The sequence below is a fragment of the Nilaparvata lugens genome, unplaced genomic scaffold, assembly GCF_014356525.2.
Source record: "Nilaparvata lugens isolate BPH unplaced genomic scaffold, ASM1435652v1 scaffold2044, whole genome shotgun sequence".
Lineage (NCBI taxonomy): Eukaryota > Metazoa > Arthropoda > Insecta > Hemiptera > Delphacidae > Nilaparvata > Nilaparvata lugens.
In genome coordinates, this window is record NW_024090273.1 from 54894 (window position 1) to 74106 (window position 19213).

The window sequence follows — 19213 nt, forward strand, 5'->3', positions numbered from 1 at the left end:
ATACGACAGAAATGCTTTCACAACAAAATAGCATGTGATTCAGTTTCCATAACAAAAATTTGACAACATTGTTTTCCATTCAACTAATACCATAGAGAAAATATCGCATGAGACAGCAAAGAAAAAATATAGCATAAGGAGATGTCCCATGGTATGGGGCATTAATGCTATCTTTTTTCTCTGCTAATGCACCGTGTCCCACGAAGAGGTTTACACGTTCAATTTCATATTACGCGCCCATCCATGTACCGAACTTTTTTAAATTTTACACAATTTAAAAAGTAGGTTCTGAAAAAATTCAGCTCCCTAACCTTCGCAGAAACAAAATGGCGGCAAATTGAAAATTTTACCAATTCGCTTCCCATAAGAACTACTACTTTCATGAGTTTATTATCTGATCTGTTTACTTGGTTGCGATAGTCTTTGCTCATTTGATGGTACCATAAATGGATCAAGCAATCTTCCAACCTCAACCTCATTTCGCAAATCGTGTCAAGCAATTACTAAATGATAAATTTCATGACCGTAGGATTGTTAGTGGAAGTGATTTTTGGCCACCCCGATCACCCGACTTAACTGTTTGTGACTTCTTTTTATGGGGGTTACTTGAAGGAAAAAGTTTATACCCATAGGTTCAATAATGATGAGGAACTAAAACGACCAATAGAAGAGGAACTCCTCCGGATACCGTGGAGTTTCTTTGTAAGAGCTTACGAATCACAAACATGTACATGCATGTTTATCATGCATTTCCTGCCGTTAGTGACCTACCTAAGGTATTAAAGTATTTGCGATCAAATGCCTATTTTAATCCCATCCTATAAATTGTACCTCCTTGAAAGTATTATTCATTTTAAATGAAAAAACCAACGAAAGCTACGAAGCTATTTAGCATGAAACAGTTGCAGATTAAATGAATTAAATAATATGAATGTTCCTAACATTATATAATAAAGAAATGAAATTATATACTACACAGCAGTATGAATTGAATGGATCAAGGTCTATAAATACAGGTCATGACACAATCCGTGATGCATTGCAAAATCGCCATTTTATGGTGTCCTAGTTCACCAATTTTCAAATTTATCAGCTGCTATCATTATAGATTGAACAACATGATGTGTTACCGTATTTTGTAATATTGTTCAAGGGATATTGCTTGGCTTTGAATTGTGAAATAAATTGTTCCGACAGAATAATAATATTTAGATTCTAACTAGGTACTGAATTGTTGATTTTCAAATTTAATTGATCGGGAACTTAAAACTCTTTTTGAAGTTGGCCTCGCATATTTCTGTCTTGTCCCAATGCCTTATAAGTCATAATCCTTAAGTTGCAAGAATAAGAACAATTTTTTATGATAAATAAATTAAGAATTGAAGCATTTATTATTGAAATTTCATTTTCAAAAATTGAAAACTTGAATTCACATATTATCTGAACCAGAATATTGTTTTTAAAATGCATAATTTTGTTACGAGCAAATTGAATTGGATTTTCAAATGTACCGCCATGAAGATCCCATAAAATGGCCGCTCCATAAGAAGCACGAGTGTCATGACCTGTATTTATAGACCTTGGATGGATGAACGAATGAGGAAACGCATGAATTGAGAAATGACTTAATTCGCTACTAAGTTGCATGAGTAAATCAAAGAATAAATTTCTTTTTTTATTTATTGGGGATAATTTATTGCCCACATGCGCTTTTAACTTGTGCGTGGGTAATGGAAGTGAGTTAGTGAATTGATGAGATGATCAAACGTCCATGCCATATGCGGGATTCGAACCCACGAACAAGGCGGTGCTAGCAGACCGAAGTTTGTAGCTCTCCTTACCACTAGACCAACCCGGCCGGCTAATGAATGAATTAGGAAAGTTCATTGGATGGAAGTATAGATGACTGAATGAACTAATGAACAAACTAATTGATCAATAAATAAACAAACCATTAAACGAATAAATGAAATTAATGTTTTTTAGGACTACAGCCCAATATGAGCGTTGGCCGCCTCCACTACAGCTCTCCACTCTTCTCGGTCCTCTGTCTATCCTATACATCCCATTTTTTGGAGATCGTCTCTCACTTCATCCTCCCACCTTATTCTTGGTATTGAAATTAATTTTAAATAAGTTAATAAATAGATAAATAAACCATTTCTCTAACCTGATCCAGCAACACTTTCAACTTCTCACTCCGTACAGTATCATCTACCAACTGAGCCGAGTCCTGTTTGAGTGTACTCCGAACCGCCTCCTGTACGATACCAATCAGCTGTTCACGACTCATTGCTGGTTGCAAGTGGTCATTAGTGGCCGCCATCTTGGCAACAGAACCAGTTGCAATGGTTGCCGTGGAGGGGAGAGATGGCAGGAGGGTTGGTAAGAGTAGCAGGAAACTCTGAAAGCAATCAAACACAATTCAACTTTATTTTCTATTTTATTGTACTATGGTGTGCTGTATAATTGAGTTCTATAGTGAGGTCCACGTTATAGTGGCAGTGAAGAAAGATAGGAGAAAAACGTTGCCAAGTCTCTCCATTTTGCCACTGAGTGTACACAGCTGTTACTCAATTCATCCCATTAAATTTGATCTAATTAAAATTATCATTTCTTTGATAAAATAATCAATTTAATGCCAAGTTAATCAAGAAAATATATTTTTCATAATTTGATTAAAAAATTTGCTTTCATAACTGAGATTAGATTTTTATTTTTATACAAACCTGAAATGGCGGCTAATTTAAAAAGCTGTCATGCAACAATCTGAATTTCAAAACAACAGAAATTGAGTTTTTTGGTACGTATTCTATTAGAATTTCTTTTGAAAAATAGAAATCCTATTTAAAATAAGTAATCTAAATGGAAATAATTCTGAAATAACCTTTCAATATTATTCTATACTAGTAGGTCTAACCTATACGTGTAAACTAACTGAAGCGTATGATGAATTCTACGATGGTTGAAATTGAAATTGAAATTCTTTATTCTCCAAAAAAGATTAACAATACATTTGTATATAAAAAATAGTTATCAACTTTTAAAATGTCATTTCAGGTATTTAATTTGTGTTTATCATACGGTAATGTCTAAAAATTATCTCATTGTTTCAAAAATACATTTTAAATCAATTATACGACTTGTGTACTCAAGTATTTTGATAGAATAAAGAAAAACAATGGCGGCTGAAAATTGTTTGTTTACTTTTGTAGAGTCACTGTCAAAAGTAAAAATAAAATATTCTGACAAACAGACAACATTGCAAAGCTAGAGAGAGATAGCGCTATCTGTTTTGTTGTATGATAGAAAAAGAACAGCAACAGTATTGTCAATCGTACTCTGCCATTATAACGTGGACCTCACTATATTTGATTATTTAGCTTTAATAATCTAGTACTATTGTGTTTGTGCTTTGCATATTTCATTCTCTTGTGCATAATCATGATTAGGCCAATTTATATCAAACCGACTCAAATTACATTTATTATTAGCTACTTATCTGAGACTGGTTGTGATTCTTCTCACCCTAAATATTTTAGTTTCGAGCCTTTTATTAGTTGAAGATAATATCTATATCTTTCAGAAATACTAATTGTACTCTTCACCTACTCTTAGTATGGGTTTCCCATAGTTAAGTAGGTTAATTTCCAATAGAATTAAATTCCATATTTTTTATATACCTATCGCATTAAGATATTTTGTACTTTTCATGTTTTAATTGCTTGTTTGTATTTTTTTAAAGGAAATAAATATTCGGTATTTATTATTATTATTACTCTCAGTCATGGGATACAGCTGGAATGAGATGACTCATTATAGGTTATAAACTATAAAGTCAGTGGCGTTAAATCGGGGCGTTTTGCTGTATAAATGTGAAAATTGTAAATCTGGCAACACGCCCTGGTCTCCGCGGCTTTGTTGGACTTGTCTTGGGACATGAAAAGATACGCTCAACGTGCGTGGATGAAGTGATTTCAGTATTAAGATTTTTTTTGAAATTGCTGTGACCCCAGGGCTGGGAAAGCTAAATGTAGTTTAATTATTCAATTGACGTGTCATACACTGTTGGAGCTATGCTCAAATTATACAGTTTCGCTTGACAAAATAATATTAATACATTTTTTTTATTCAAATTTTTCTCACATGACATAATATGACAGTTTACAAATTAGAGTATTTCTCTTTATTATTAACTGCATGTTAATAATCACTTTGAAGCACTTAAATTACGATTTTGATCATTAAAATCTATTAGATTCTACTTATGTTTTTGGAGCTCTTTCGGACACTAGGCCCTTTCTCAACATTGCTTCCACAACACAGTGTTGATGAAGGGCTCCAAAAACATAAGTAGAAGCTAATAGCTTTTATTTATAAGAATCAGCCGTAATTTAAGTGTTGAAAAGTTATCAAAAAATTAAGTATTTTGTTTTTCGTTAACGTGGAAAATTGACAATTGTTAGTGTATACATTATTATTGAACGAAGCGAAGCTGAGGTCTTAGTTTCGACTCGATCGGCTTTTGTCTGTTTGTTTGTTTGTACCGCAGTTACAGTCGCAGTTATTGTCCGATTTGGATGAAATTTGGTATGCAAGTTCTTTGAAACAAGGCGCAGAAACGTATGTGTAACGATTTTTGATAAGACCTCTGGTTTTAATAAAAATTTAAAATGAATTGTACCGTTGTAAAATGTGCTGTATTGAATGAATGGTATCGTTGGAATGCTATCGATAGAGGACAAGAGTTGTCAGCGGTGAACCTTGAAACGTCTGAGCCGCTCCAAATCATACTGTATTTATTAATTGAAGAAAACTTCTCACTTGATTGTACAATTTCTTCCCTTTTCAACACGATATTTCCCTGTTTCATAGATGAATAGTTTCTAGACCTACCGAACCGGCCGGAGACATCACAGCTTAGTTAGTTAGCTCTTGTTTTCGCTTTAGTATGAGATCGGAAACCAACTTGTGAGCATAGGCATAACAAGCCGCCATAAAATTGAATCCACTTTTCATGAAAAACATTATTAGCAACCTCCTGTCATTGTCACCAACATACCCATGTTATTTAGAATCATTTCCGTCTCACTATCGTCTGTGAGACGATTCATGGTATAAATTGCATATTCCATTTTTCTGTCAGTTGACCGATTTCTTATAATTGTTAGGAAATTTGTAATAGGCTATTCTAAATATGGGGACGATATGAAGGTACCTCCTTGAGAGACCGGTGTCCCTGGAAACAATGTCTTTAGCACTTTCAAAGGAGAAAATAATAGATGTCATGGATAAATCTTCACAATATACTGTACTTTCTAAATGGCCCTTCTCATTAGTTTGAAAGTTGTAGGCTATTCATGAGCGAGGTCTACTGTTAGCAGAACTACTAGTTTATTGACAGTGTTTATGTAAAAAGTGACATATTTGAAGGAATGTTAAATAATCTCTACTTAGACAATTTATCAAAATTTGGAAGCAGAAACGTATTGAATTATTTCGTTTCCTTGGGTCCTATTATACTGTATTGATTCCATAAATGTTGTTAAATAAATAAAAAGTATATAAAACTGAAACACTAGACAAAATCTATCACTAGAACTCTCAGAAACTAAGAAACCTACATCACTAAGAAACACTACACTCAAAGTATCACTAAGGGCAGGTTTCCGAGCTCGGGATTTAGTTAAGTTCTAGACTTTTAACAGCTGGAGTCAGAAAATTGTCTTTCCTAAACGTGGCGTAGTCACAGTCCACACATTTAAATTAAATTTCGAAAAACTATAAAATTTAACACTAAATAAAATAAAGAGAAAATAGGGTGAAGTTTAAGCTATTTTGAATTATTTCATTTTGTCAAGGAGAAACGTTTCCAATTATAGAAATAAGAAAATAAAGATTGTCATAAAAAATTGCGACTACGCCCCGTTTCAGAAAGCAAATTTTCTGACTCCAGCTGTACAAAGTCTAGAACTTAGATAAATCCCGAGCTCAGAAACCGGCCCTCAATCTTCTATATATATATATAAAAGCGAAATGGCACTCACTCACTGACTGACTCACTCGCAGAACTAAAAATCTACCGGACCAAAAACGTTCAAATTTGGTAGGTATGTTCAGTTGGCCCTTTAGAGGCGCACTAAGAAATCTTTTGGCTATATTTTAACTCTAAGGGTGGTTTTTAAGGGTTTAAAGTTCATCTTTTAGCATGTATATCCTTCTTATTCCAATCTCTTAATTATAATTGAAAAATGTCCATAGCATATGTTAACCATAGAACTATAATCTAGAGAGAGTACCTCTTCGAAACAGTTGTTAACTGGTAACATAATTTTGTCAGGTTGGCATAAAGTTGAGTTGACTTTGTTAGGTTGGCACCAAGTTGAAGATTGAAATGCATTTATCGCGGAAAAATTGATTGGGCACTGCTACTTCAATCAGAGCTATTCCTGGGAATATTATATCGCCTGATATGGCGAGCGAAGCGAGCCCGCTGATCTCATTTTTTACGGGGGTCCGGCTAGACGGATATGGCGAGCGAAGCGAGCCTGACGGCTAGTCACTTGTATAAATTTTCAAATGATTGAATTTTAATAATAGAAAGATATTAATAAACTTTGTATGAACTGGATACTTACATACAAATACAGCACAAACTGCCATGCAGACTGTCCCACTGTAACGATGCCAGCCGATATACTATCAATCAACAGATCAAAATATCCCGTTTCACAGCTACGCTGCGACTGGCTCCAATATGAACCCACTGAAGAAAACATCCCAGATCCCCATCCATAGATGGTAGAAAGAGATGCAGATATCATTCCACGGTAGAAATCTGTGAACAAGAAGGGTTATGAGTCAGAGAATGTCTTAGTACAAGTTTGAACGTTTGCAGGCATAACATGATTTGTTTTTTTCTGCTTTCAAGTTATCCTATTATATTAAGCGATCAATTTCTGTATTTATACAGGGTCTGTATAATAAGTAACCGGACTGACCACAGGAAATTTTTTATTGGCAAAATATGTACAATTTATCATTAGATATCTTCAAAGTAGTCCCCATTGGAGTCGATAACACGCTGATACCGAATTTTCCAATCCCTGAACGCTCCCTGGAAGTCGGCAACCTCTATGCTGTCTAGAGCCCACGTCGTAGCACGTTCAACGTTTTCCAGATACCCGAACCGCGTCCCCTTAAGTTGTCTCTTAATTTTGGGGAACAAAAAGATGTCCGGTGGTGCCATTAACGGGCTGTAAGGAGGATGTGGCAACTTTACCCTCGACTATTTGGCCAACTGCTCGGTGACGAGCAGGCAGGTGTGCGAATCCTCCATCATGACAATGCTCCGTCGCACACCTGCCTGCTCGTCACCGCGCAGTTGTCCAAACAGTCGAGGGTAACGTTGCCACATCCTCCTTACAGCCCGGATATGGCACCACCGGACTTCTTTTTGTTCCCCAAGATCAAGAGACAACTTTAGGGGACGCGGTTCGGGACTCTGGAAGACGTTGAACGTGCTACGACGAGGGCTCTAGACAGCATAGAGGTTGCCGACTTCCAGGGAGCGTTCAGGGATTTGAAAATCCGATATCAGCGTGTTATCGAATCCAATAGGGACTACTTTGAAGATATCTAATGAAAAATTATACATATTTTGCCCATAAAAAATTTCCTGAGGTCAGTCCGGTTACTTATTATACAGACTATGTATATCTGGTTATTTTTTTATCTGGTTATTTTTATATCTGGTTATTTATGTTTTACGGATCTCGAAAACGGCTCTAACGATTTTCACGAAATTTGGAACATAGTAGGTTTATGATATAAAGATTCGATTGCACTAGGTCTCATTCTTTGGAAAACTCGCTGAACGACATTAGAAGGATAATAATTCATCCTTGGAAAACATATGATAATTTCGTCGTCTCTCGATAACAGAAGATGCGTGTGCCTGTGTGGGAGAGAGACAAAATTATTTCCAGCTGTGTAATCATAATCAAGCAGCGAGAAATTTTATCTAGCTAGACAATTTAATCGATTTGATCAACATAATCTGATTTGTTGACATGACATGATAATCCTCCTAAACTAGAGTATATCATAATTTTCAAAGTTGATCATTATTTGACAATTTCAAGTGAATAGTGAGTGTTATTTTGTTATTCAATTTGGTTTGTATATAATCTGAATTATAAATTTTTGTTTTCAAATGTTTGAACAGAAAATTGAACCTGAATTCAAGTGTATGGAACATATCCTACTTTCTGGACTATTTTTATAGTGTATAAATCAAAATTCGGGAAAGAAACAGTTTTGGGCTGTGCCTGTTGGTACTTCCCCAATCATTTTAAAGAATTTTGTTCGGTTTATCAAAAGTCAATAAATAAATAACGAGCGAAGCTCGGTGCCCCGATATTATTTATAATATTTAATAGCTATTTTTACAACAAGTGTGCAAACACATGTTTGACAAAACATTTTTCCCAACACTTATAATATTAAGATAATGGCCCATATGAATAAAACCAGAGCAAATGCTCATGAGCAAGAGCATGGAGCATAAGGTTATGCTCATGAGCAAACCTTTACCTTTACCTTTACCTTTTACTCTTACCTTATGCTCCTGAACTCTGGAGCAAATGCTCACGTATTTTAGAGATTTTTCATCAGCTGATTCGCTTTTGTAGCCTTAGTTTGTTTTTATAGCTCACGGAAGCGCTAAGTATGCAAATAGTGTGCACCGCTTGTGTTTGCGTCGTCTGCTCTGTTTTCTATTTATGAATAGAGTTTTAGATTAGTTGAGTTTAGAATTTCGAAATAATAGCGTGGAAAAATGTCATCTCTATAAAAATCTTCAGCATATTCTTATAATATCAATAGCCTTCTTATAATCGTCTACACTTTCATCTTCTTAAATACCTATTTCCTATTTTGTGATGGCTATCTTTTGTATTTATACTTTTGTAGGGATAATGGTGATATTCAATTCAATTTCAATTCATTTCACCAAAACACAAAAACTGTACAAAGATGTGACAATCAGAAAAAAACAATAATTATTATTCTAAATATCTATATCATCTATCTGTAAAATACGGCTGGAGGAGAAGAACTACTGGCATAAGTGAAACACTTGTTCGCCAGTAGGAGTAGAGACTTACCGTAACTTTTTCTAAATCTTAAGCTAATAATTTAAAATGGAATCTTTTTATTCAAACAATGGTAAGTATATTTAAAATAAATGCTATTAATTGTGAATCAATCCAGACAATAATGAATAGTTTTAAAAGCTAAAAAAATTTTTGAACTCATAAAATATTAAGATGGAGATAATAGTTGTGAAGTATCCAGTTTTTAATATTTATTGGTACAAACTTAATAGGTACACCGATGAGCTTCTTCGGAATGCAGTTTACAATCTTTGGAGCGATTTATACCAGCTGCTTACGAATAACCGTTAAATTCGAATCATAAGTAACATATCTATGTAGATTGTATCTTGTTCTATGAGTTACATTGATTCTTGAAAATGAGCTTCTATGTTTATTGAAATATTTAAATATGCTAAGCACATAGAGTTGACGGATTGACATGACTCTCAATTCACTGGATGCAATTTTTGAGGGGAACAATATGGGTTTATTTAATATCATTTTCAATGATCATTTTCTGTATAATGAATAGTGGTAACAATATTATGTAGTGGTAGTGGTAACATGATATGTATCATGGTTGAATCTAAAAAGAGTTTTATAGTTCTCAACTATTGGTTGTGATCGTATCTGGTATAGTTTCATCTTCCTCAAACGAATTAGTTGAGCCATTTTACTATGAGCAAAAGGTGATAAGCTGCTCTAGACTAGACTCACCTTCTTTGAAGCATTTGCTTCAAAAGTTTAGCAAATGCTCTAGTTTATTCATACAATTTTGAGCAAAAGCTTTTACTTTTGAGCAAATGCTCGAACTATTTTTTTGATGAGCATGAGCAAAAGGTTTTTCTCACGTTTATTCATAGAAAATGAAGCTAATTCTCCATATTTTAGAAGTATAAGCAAATGCTCAACTTTATTCATATGGCCCATTGTCATTATTTACTGATAAAGCAGTTTTGTACATCTCATAGGTTATGACTTATGACATAATATAACCCACTGTGCAATGTGAGAATATAACTTTTCAGTGCATTTAAAATTTTTAGTTAGTTTTCTAACTCAGAGTCGTCCGTCTGTCTGCGTATGTCTGTCTGCTCACGTCAATATGCAGATGTTTAATTTTTCGTCCGTATATCTGTTGTGTGTGTTTACAAGAGTAAATTACAGAACAAATTATTGTATTTACTATACTGTACTACTTGTAAAATGTTGTACAATACTTTCAATAATATAGTTCTTATAATTGAGGTTTTATGAAATTCATCACAACTCACCGAAAAACAGCATCAAAGGCAACAGAAGCAACAAGATGGTGACCAGTTCGACTCCCGTCCTAGAACTGCGTAACCTGTTGGCACTCCGCCTAACAGCCGCTAGGATTCCAATGTCAACGGCCAGTATGTTCATCATCAGCCTATACAACCAGACGAAAGGCAGTCTCCACCAGGCGTTCGACTCTTGGAACAGCTGACGACCTGGAAAACAATCGAGATTCAATTAGTATCTATCTTATTCTATGTATATAAAATATTAGGCTTATATTTCTCTCTGTTATCTCTATATTGCTCTAGGCTTATATCGAAGAAGAAGAAGCAGAAAAAGAGAAGAAGAAAATAAAATATTATACTTATAAATATTATATTATTGACCGAGCGAAGTGAGGTCTAAGATTCAAGTCGACGGTTTGGAATTTCTGTTTATATGTTGCGCATTTACGGCTAAACACGGTAATAGATTTTTATGAAATTTGACAGGTATGTTCCTTTTTTAATTGCGCGTCGACGTGTATACAAGGTTTTTGGAAATTTTGCATTTCAAGGATAATATAAAAGAGAAAAGGAGCCTTCTTCATACGCCAATATTAGAGTAAAAATCAGACTATAGAATTATTCATCATAAATCAGCTGACAAGTGATTACACAGATATTTGGAGAAACCAATCTATTGCTGTATTTCCATAAGGTCTATAGTTTCAATCAGGTACTTGTGGATGAGAATACTACGTGAGGTCTACTGTTCACAGAACTACTAGTATTTATAAAATACAGAAAAAATATTGATAGTAGTTTTATTTAATGTGGATCCGGCTTTTTGCAACCCGACCTAAACTTATCATCTCATCTTATTATAAACTTACTATCGTACCTATCATTAATTTTTATAATTATTATTAAACGAAAATTTTTATAATTATTATTAAACGAAAATCCTAATTAATTACTGTAAATTACCCCGGAGACTACTGCTACTTCAAATGTTGACAACAGGGTTGACAGCTAGATGAAAATTCTATGAGAGCTACTATCCAAAAATTATTTGCCGGCCCGGGAATCAAACCGGTACCTCATAATTGCTAGTCAGGAATGTTTAAGCTAATAGTACACTGGAACGCACCGCGCCGCGCCGCCACGTCAGTCGCACACCGGAGACGCCGTTTTTGCTCATCGCACACAAGGAGCGCGCCGCGCCGCACCACCGCGTACCGGACATGACTCTCCACCCGAACAACGCCTCCATTCTGTATTGTTAGAGAAGGTGGCGGCACTCAGAGGAACGTTCCTTTCCTACTAGGCGCGCAGCCACAGACGAAAAATTCCGCTCCCTATTCTCCCGATAATCCAGCAGCAGAATAATTCCACGGCGTCCACGGATGCGCGGCGCGGCGGGCGTATTCTAACTTACTTAGATGCTAACTATTCAACTGGAATATTTTTCATTTGCGAGACGCGGAGCGGCGCGTCTTCTGTGTGCTATGAGAAAAACCCTTAAGATGGGCCGTCCACTGGAACCGATTTCGTCCGAACTAGTATCGGCCAAAAACTACCGAACTCATCCGAACGATCCCCTAACAAAGAAAGAAATAGATGCTCATCCATTGCAACAGAATCATACGGCCGTCTCTGGCCGATCAACTTTTCGATCCGAATTGAATGGAATTTCCCGGCTCTATCCGGCCGAACTAACTAGTCGAGCTGAGACAACAAAGTGTTCCTAACCTAAAATTGTTCCACAGTCTTGTTTGTTTTTGTTTTTTGAAGTTGATCTGTTCTATAAAATTGTAATTATGGACAATGAAAAGTTGATAAGTTTGATTCAAGAGCATGTTCTATTGTGGGATATGCGAGACAAAAGATATCATCGTCGTGATGTTCAAAGGAATCTGTGGACAAAGATTGCTGAACAAATAGGATCTGAAGATAACATTATTATAAAGAATAACTAGTTTAGTGGATATTTGTTTATTCAATTTTCAAAATCGCAATATAATCATTGTTTATGAAACATTTTGGTGGCTATGATAGTAGTTGATTCAATAATTGGCAATCAGCCAACTACTGAACTAGACTGACGTAAACCGTTCCAATGGACGACCATATTCGGCCGAATTGACGGCCGGCAGATTCGTCCGATCCAACGGCCGAATGGATCGGTTGAATACGGTTCCAGTGGATGGTTACCCTAAACCAAAGTGGCAATCTCTGGTTAGCAGCACTCATTTTATACGAAGCCATAACGGCCAGCCAATCTTTATAATTCAAGTTTCAATTACCTTTGAGGCGTTGTGCATGTATCCCGTTCACATTGTGCGTTCTACCAGCTGTGATGTGGGTGACACTTGTGACAGTCACCCAAATTGTGGTGACAGCTGTCACAATTGTGGTCACCAGCCGACGGTACCACGAAACCTTAACAGCTGACGAACAGCTGGATGACACACTGTTATCTCTCGCAGATGACCTGGTATTTGTTTGTTCTGCAAAAGAAAGGAAATATGAAATTAAATTAGATTTTCCTCCACCTACTGTCAAAGGACTTACTTTACTCCCTGAAACATAATACTAAAGTGTCACTTTTTCGCTCTCGGTAGTAAAAAACAGAAAAACTCCCTAGGGAGGAAATAACATGGGAAGCATCTCTATTTAAAAAACTTACATTGTTACATAGGTAAGAAGGTCTAAGCTCAGATGAGGAAGCATATAGAGTAGTCAGTCATTGAGCCGACTAAATTCAATACCTCAAACAGACATTTGATCAAAATATGAAATATATGTATGTATGCTAAAATTATTACAAACTTCATATCACTATGCTAAAAAAAGTATAAATATTTTTTTATTCCATGCTATTCAAAATACCAGCCAACGAATATTCCTTATTAACTAATCAAATTTGAAACGGGAACTTAATCATAGCTGCAGTTGTGGCGGCGGCCATTGTTGTTACAACTTTTGCCGACAGGTAGCGCATAGCGCAGTCGGCGGAGAACTGTGATTACAAGCCAGCCCAGCTGTTTACGTTTTATATTATGTTGTAACACATTGTTTGGTCACGTACGTTTTTAAAAATTATTTTATTTACAGTTTTTATAAAAATGTAGGTGGAGGAAAAATGTTGTGTATATCACGAGTGAAAAACTTTTTTTCTCCCTCAGGAAAATTGTTGCCCTCGGCCTCGCCTCTGGCTTCAAACTTTTCCCTCAGGGAGAAAAAACAGCACTTTTCACTCTAGATATACAAATAACTATTTATCTGTGACACATAAAGGTGCGTACAGATTTACCAATTCACTTTCCATCAGCTGATTATGATATTATCTGTATTTGTTCAGAAACGGTAAGATACAGATAAAAAGCTTGGCATCAGCTGATTAAAAATGAATTGCTCGTGTTCGCGGCGCATAAATCTGTACGCACCTCAACAAATCTGAGACAAAATTTTTGATAATTTTCAGTTCATTTATTGTTATTGGATGTATATTTATGTTAGAAGCTGCTGTCAAACAGCTGTTTTTTTTTGTTTCTAAGCCTCTCGCTGATAACAAAACGTGCATGATGAACATGTGTGTACACTCATGTTTATCATAAATGTCCTTTCGTTAGTGACCATCCTAAAAGGAGAACACATAGACAAGCATATTATCACAAGATGAGTATTTGATACAGTATAGTGAGGGTATCTTACAGTCTAGTGTATTACGAGACTTCTTAATTCTAATGAAACTAATTCCATAGTTTCTCTAAAAATATGTTTGCTTCATCCAATGAATAAATAAATGATTTGATAAATAAAATGAACTGGAAATCGTGAAGAGAAAATATAAAACAGTTGGAATAAGTTGTATAGAAGTATTGTTGGTGATACTAAAGAGAAAAAATAGTATATAATAGTAGGCCTATATAAAAATTAAAATTATACTATTATATACTATTATTAATAATAATAATAATAGTATATAATAGTATAATTTTAATTAAACTAGCCACATTGTTGCTCTAAGCTAATAGTCCACGCAGTTCTTCGTTTTTCGGGTGGTTCAACAGAGGTCAGTATTATCATACAGGAAATATAGTATAATAATCCTTATACTATCTTTTCTCTATAGTATTTTCAACTATACTTCTATTCAACTCATCTTCTACTGTTTTGTATTTCCTCTTCAAGATTCCTAGTTGATTTTATTCATCAAATCATTTATCTATTCGTTGGATGAAGCAAACACATTTAGGGCCGGTTTCTGAGCTCGGGATTTAGCCAAGTTCTAGACTTTAAACAGCTGGAGTCAGAAAATTGGCTTTCCAAAACGGGGCGTAGTCCTAGTCCACTTTCAAATTGAATTTTGAAAAACTAGAACTATCTTTTCTTCTCCAAGATAATATTGACCTCTATTTAACCACCCGAAAAACAAAGAACTACGTGTATTATTAGCTTGAGTTAACAGTGAAATTTGGAACATAAATTATCTATACCATGGGATATCTTCTTATGCTATCTTTTCTTCTCCAAGATAATAATGGCCTCTGGTAAACCATACGAAAAACAAAGAACTACTAGGACTATTAGCTTGTATTAACAGTGAAATTTGAAACATAAATTACCTATACAATGGGATATCTTCTTATGCTATCTTTTCTTCTCCAAGATAATACTGACCTCTGGTGTACCATCCAGAAAACGGTACCTTAGGTGTCTTTGGGTGTAGGGGTGGTCTGGCCATATTTGGTATCATGGGTATGCCAGGAGCAATCTCCTTCCTGTACCACTTCGACGTGGGGTCGTAGTTAAAATCGGTTTTTGGAAGAACGCTGCAAGAGAAATACAAAACTTACAAAAATGTTATACAAAACACACTACAAATGAACTACTTATAATTACACAGTTGAAATCATAGAGAAACAATAGCATAAATAGATATCCCATGGTATAGGGCGTTCATGTTGCAACTTTTACTGTTATCTCAAGCCGATTACTGTCGATTTTTACTGTTTTGACCGGGTAAGAGTGTATGAATGGCAAAATATTGATTGATTGATTGAGTAATTGATGAGTATTGATGTAGATTACAATATATACTGGCTTATACACTTATATACAATAGCTTACATTACAGCAAAATTATAGATGAATTTACATAATATAGACTAAGAAAATAATTATTGAACTGTATATGATGTGGAAAAAGCAATTTTTAATAACTATAGATAATTATATTGTTATGCATCTACATAAATTGGCGGAGCTTTGGACATATCAATGTCCATTCTTCGGAAAGAATATTGAAAATATCCTTCCCACTAACTCTCTACCAATATGGGAGACTACCAGCGTCATAAAGCTTCACGGGGAAGAACTACGTGGTCTATCGGCTTGAGATAACAGTAAAAGTTGCGACATAAACGCTCTATACTTTGCTTTTTTCCAGAGCCATATTGCATATGGTACAAGGCTGTGGGCGCACGCTGCGAGTGTGAATAGGGTGCTATTAATGCAAAAAAGAGCCATTAGAATTGTGATGAGAGCTGGTTGGATTGATCACTGCAAACCATTGTTTGTACATTTACGAGTGATGACAGTTTACAGCCTGTACATATACGAGTGCTTGGTTTCGGTTAGAGAGAATATTCATTTGTACACCAGGGCCAATCAGATCCACAGTCACGCTACACGGGGAAATGGAAACCTGGTCCTGCCCGGGGTGAGATTGGAAAGATCCAGGAAAAGTTTTCCCATATCTGGCATCAGATTTTTCAATAGGCTACCTGATGAAGTAAGAGAGCTGCCTCTGGTGAGCTTTAAGAAGCGGGTCAAGTCATGGCTGGTCGCCAACCCGTTCTATTCCATTCATGAGTTTGACGAGTCTGACCCAAGCACTATGTAAATTGACTGTGTAAAGCACTAAGTAAATTGCCGACTGTGATAATAGAGTTTCTATGGTTTTAGTTTGTTCACGATTTATTGTAAAAGTAGGTATAGATTAAAATTAGAATAGGCTGTATAGACTGTGATAGAATTGAAGTTAGGTAATTGTTTATTGATATTTCTGTATTATTATTTATTATTTTCTTGTGAGAAACCGAATAGCTTTGAAGCCTGCTCTTGCACTGCATGTTGTGTATTATCTTTATTTATGTATTGTTATTGTAATTCTGTTAGAAATTTTATTGTAATGACATGGCCTAGTGTACTGTATGTATTTTCTGGCTGTAATAAAATCATTGAATCATCATTGAATCATTGAATCAAGTGGATTTGAATTTCTGTTCTTGTGAACTTGACTTCAATTTTGCAAAATTCATTCATCAATTTCATTCAAGGTGCCGGGAACACGAGAAATTCACTTTTAATCAGCTGATTCCAAGCTTTTTATATCTGTATTTTACCATTTCTATAGAAATACAGATATAATCAGCTGAAAGGTGAATTGCTCGTGTTCGCGGCGCGTGAATCTGTACGCACATTTACACAAACGTCAAGAAAACTTGAATTCAAGGAAGCTTGACTAATGTAAACGCTCCTTAACGTTTAAAATCTGATTCGGCGTGCCCTATCCTATGAGAAATATATAAGGAACTACAGTGAGATACAAAAGTCGCACACATCAATTAATACGCACATCATTCATATTCACATGTGCACAACTTTTCGAACTGATTGTATATACAGATATTATTAATGCTCTATGAAATTGAATAAAGTTTATAATTGAAGGTTCAATTATCCAACGAAATACTGAAAAATCTTCAATAAATTTGATGTAAATCTGACTATAGACTTAGAATACACTTTACAAGAGATGACAAAAGAAAACTCTTTACAAGGGAAAATTTATACCGAGTGTTTCAAAAAGAATGACCCAATTTCAAACAGTTATATTCATTTTAAAAAATGGTGCACACAAAACAATTTCACACCAAATTACTCACAGAAGTATCAATTTTATAATGATGTATTATAAGTGTTCTATGTGCCCTCCTTTTGTTGAAACAAGGATGTACGCCATTTCCTCAACACCAACTTGCCTCAATGTTAGATATGGCGCAAAGGACCGCAAGACCATGCATTCCTGGCCTCCACGGTCTCCTGACATAACACCGTGTGATTTTTTCCTGTGGGAATACGTTAAAAATCGTGTTTATGTTCCTCCCTTAGCAATTGATAATGGGGAGCTAAAAACCAGGATGACTGATGCAGTAGCTACAGTCCGAAAGACATCTTGTGAACAGTCTGGGATGAGTTTGGCTACCGTCTAGATGTCGTCCGAGCCTCAAAAGAAGGGCACCTAGAACACTTATAATACATCATCATAAACTTGATACTTCTATGAGTAATTTGTTGTAAAATTGGTTTGTGTGCACCATTTTAAAAAATGAATATAACTGTTTGAAATTGGGTCATTCTTTTTGAAACACCCGGTATATTTTCTAAGTTAAACAGTTGTACTCACTTCCACCAATCCCCTAGACTTCTGTAATAGGCGACAATTTCTGAGGCAGACTTATAATGGCCATTCTGCCATGGACTCTCCTCTTCCTCAAAATTTCTCACAAAATTCTCATTCGACAGGTTTTCATTTATCTCCACATCTCCATTACCATGTAGTCTGTCTTCAAAAACAGCTGATTCCTGCAAAATACAAAACAAAATTTGATTAAAAATGAACCAATAATCTATCAAATATCGGGGCACCGTGCTTCGCTCGTTATTTTTATTTATTTTTACTCTCCCTATAATTTTGATAATGTACTTTTTGTATAAATGAATGAATGATCAAATCCCGGCCCGTGCAAGATATTTTTCTCGGGCCACTTCCGTGTTTCGAATGAACACGTTAATCGCCGGTCCCGGCTGCATAAAGACAGTCGTTAGGACATGTCAGAAGCCTTGAAATTGTTCAGGTGCGGCCTGAAAACTCTGACAACAGACCTGATACAGCCAGGTTACTCTATATTATTATTACCCTAAATACTAGTAGTTCTGTGAACAGTAGACCTCACGCAGTATGCTCATCCACAAGTACCTGATAGAAACTATAGACCTTATGGAAATACAGCAATAGACTGGCTTCTCCACACATCTGTGTAAGCCTAATCACTTGTCAGATGATTTATGATGGATAATTCTATAGTCTGATTTTTACTCTAATATTGATGTATGAAGGAGGCTCATTTTTCCTTTTATATTATCCTTGAAATGCAAAATTTTCAAAAACCTTGTATATACGTCGACGCGCAATTAAAAAATGAACATACCTGTCAAAGTTCATGAAAATCTATTAGCGCGTTTCGACGTAAATGCGCAATATATAAATATTTAAACATTAAGAGAAATGCCAAACTGCCAAGTCATTAAACTGTATTATATCTGAGAGAAATAAAAGTGAACTATACTTACATGATTTCCTTCTAGTTCTCCAACAATACGAGATCTAACATGATCGGTAGATATTCTCCTGGAAAGAAAAACAAATAAATTATTGAAATCTATTTACATTATTTGATTGACAATGATTTCAACCCTTGAACTAAGACTTAGGGTGGCCACTGACGACAGGACAAAATAAAATGAAAGTCAGATGTTTAGGCTTTGTTATCAGTTTTATGTCCGCCGCAAAGTAGACCCACGCTAATGCACGCCGTGGGATGTTTTGTAAACCATTGCTATAGAATTATTCATAATCAATCAACTGACAAGTGGATTATTCATTGCATGCATTGCACAGATGTCTGGAGAAGCCTAGCAATGGTTTACATAACATCCCACGGCATGGGTTGGAGTGGC

The 19213-nt window shown here is 35.4% G+C and overlaps 1 protein-coding gene across 3 annotated transcripts in view; it reads right to left on the reverse strand.

Annotated features, from left to right (window-relative positions):
* Positions 1 to 19213, reverse strand: part of LOC120348935 — a 50474-nt gene that overhangs the window by 29477 nt on the left and 1784 nt on the right. For 2 of the 3 annotated variants that reach the window (XM_039443905.1, XM_039443906.1), the window contains exons 3-9: positions 18827 to 18884; positions 17880 to 18058; positions 15089 to 15240; positions 12709 to 12912; positions 10433 to 10633; positions 6639 to 6838; positions 2171 to 2404 (exon numbers count right to left, since the gene is read on the reverse strand). In XM_039443905.1, the coding sequence (XP_039299839.1) occupies positions 2171 to 2404; positions 6639 to 6838; positions 10433 to 10633; positions 12709 to 12912; positions 15089 to 15240; positions 17880 to 18058; positions 18827 to 18884 (1228 nt within the window). The remainder of the gene's footprint in view (positions 1 to 2170; positions 2405 to 6638; positions 6839 to 10432; positions 10634 to 12708; positions 12913 to 15088; positions 15241 to 17879; positions 18059 to 18826; positions 18885 to 19213) is intronic. The other variant, XM_039443907.1, reaches the window with a different exon arrangement.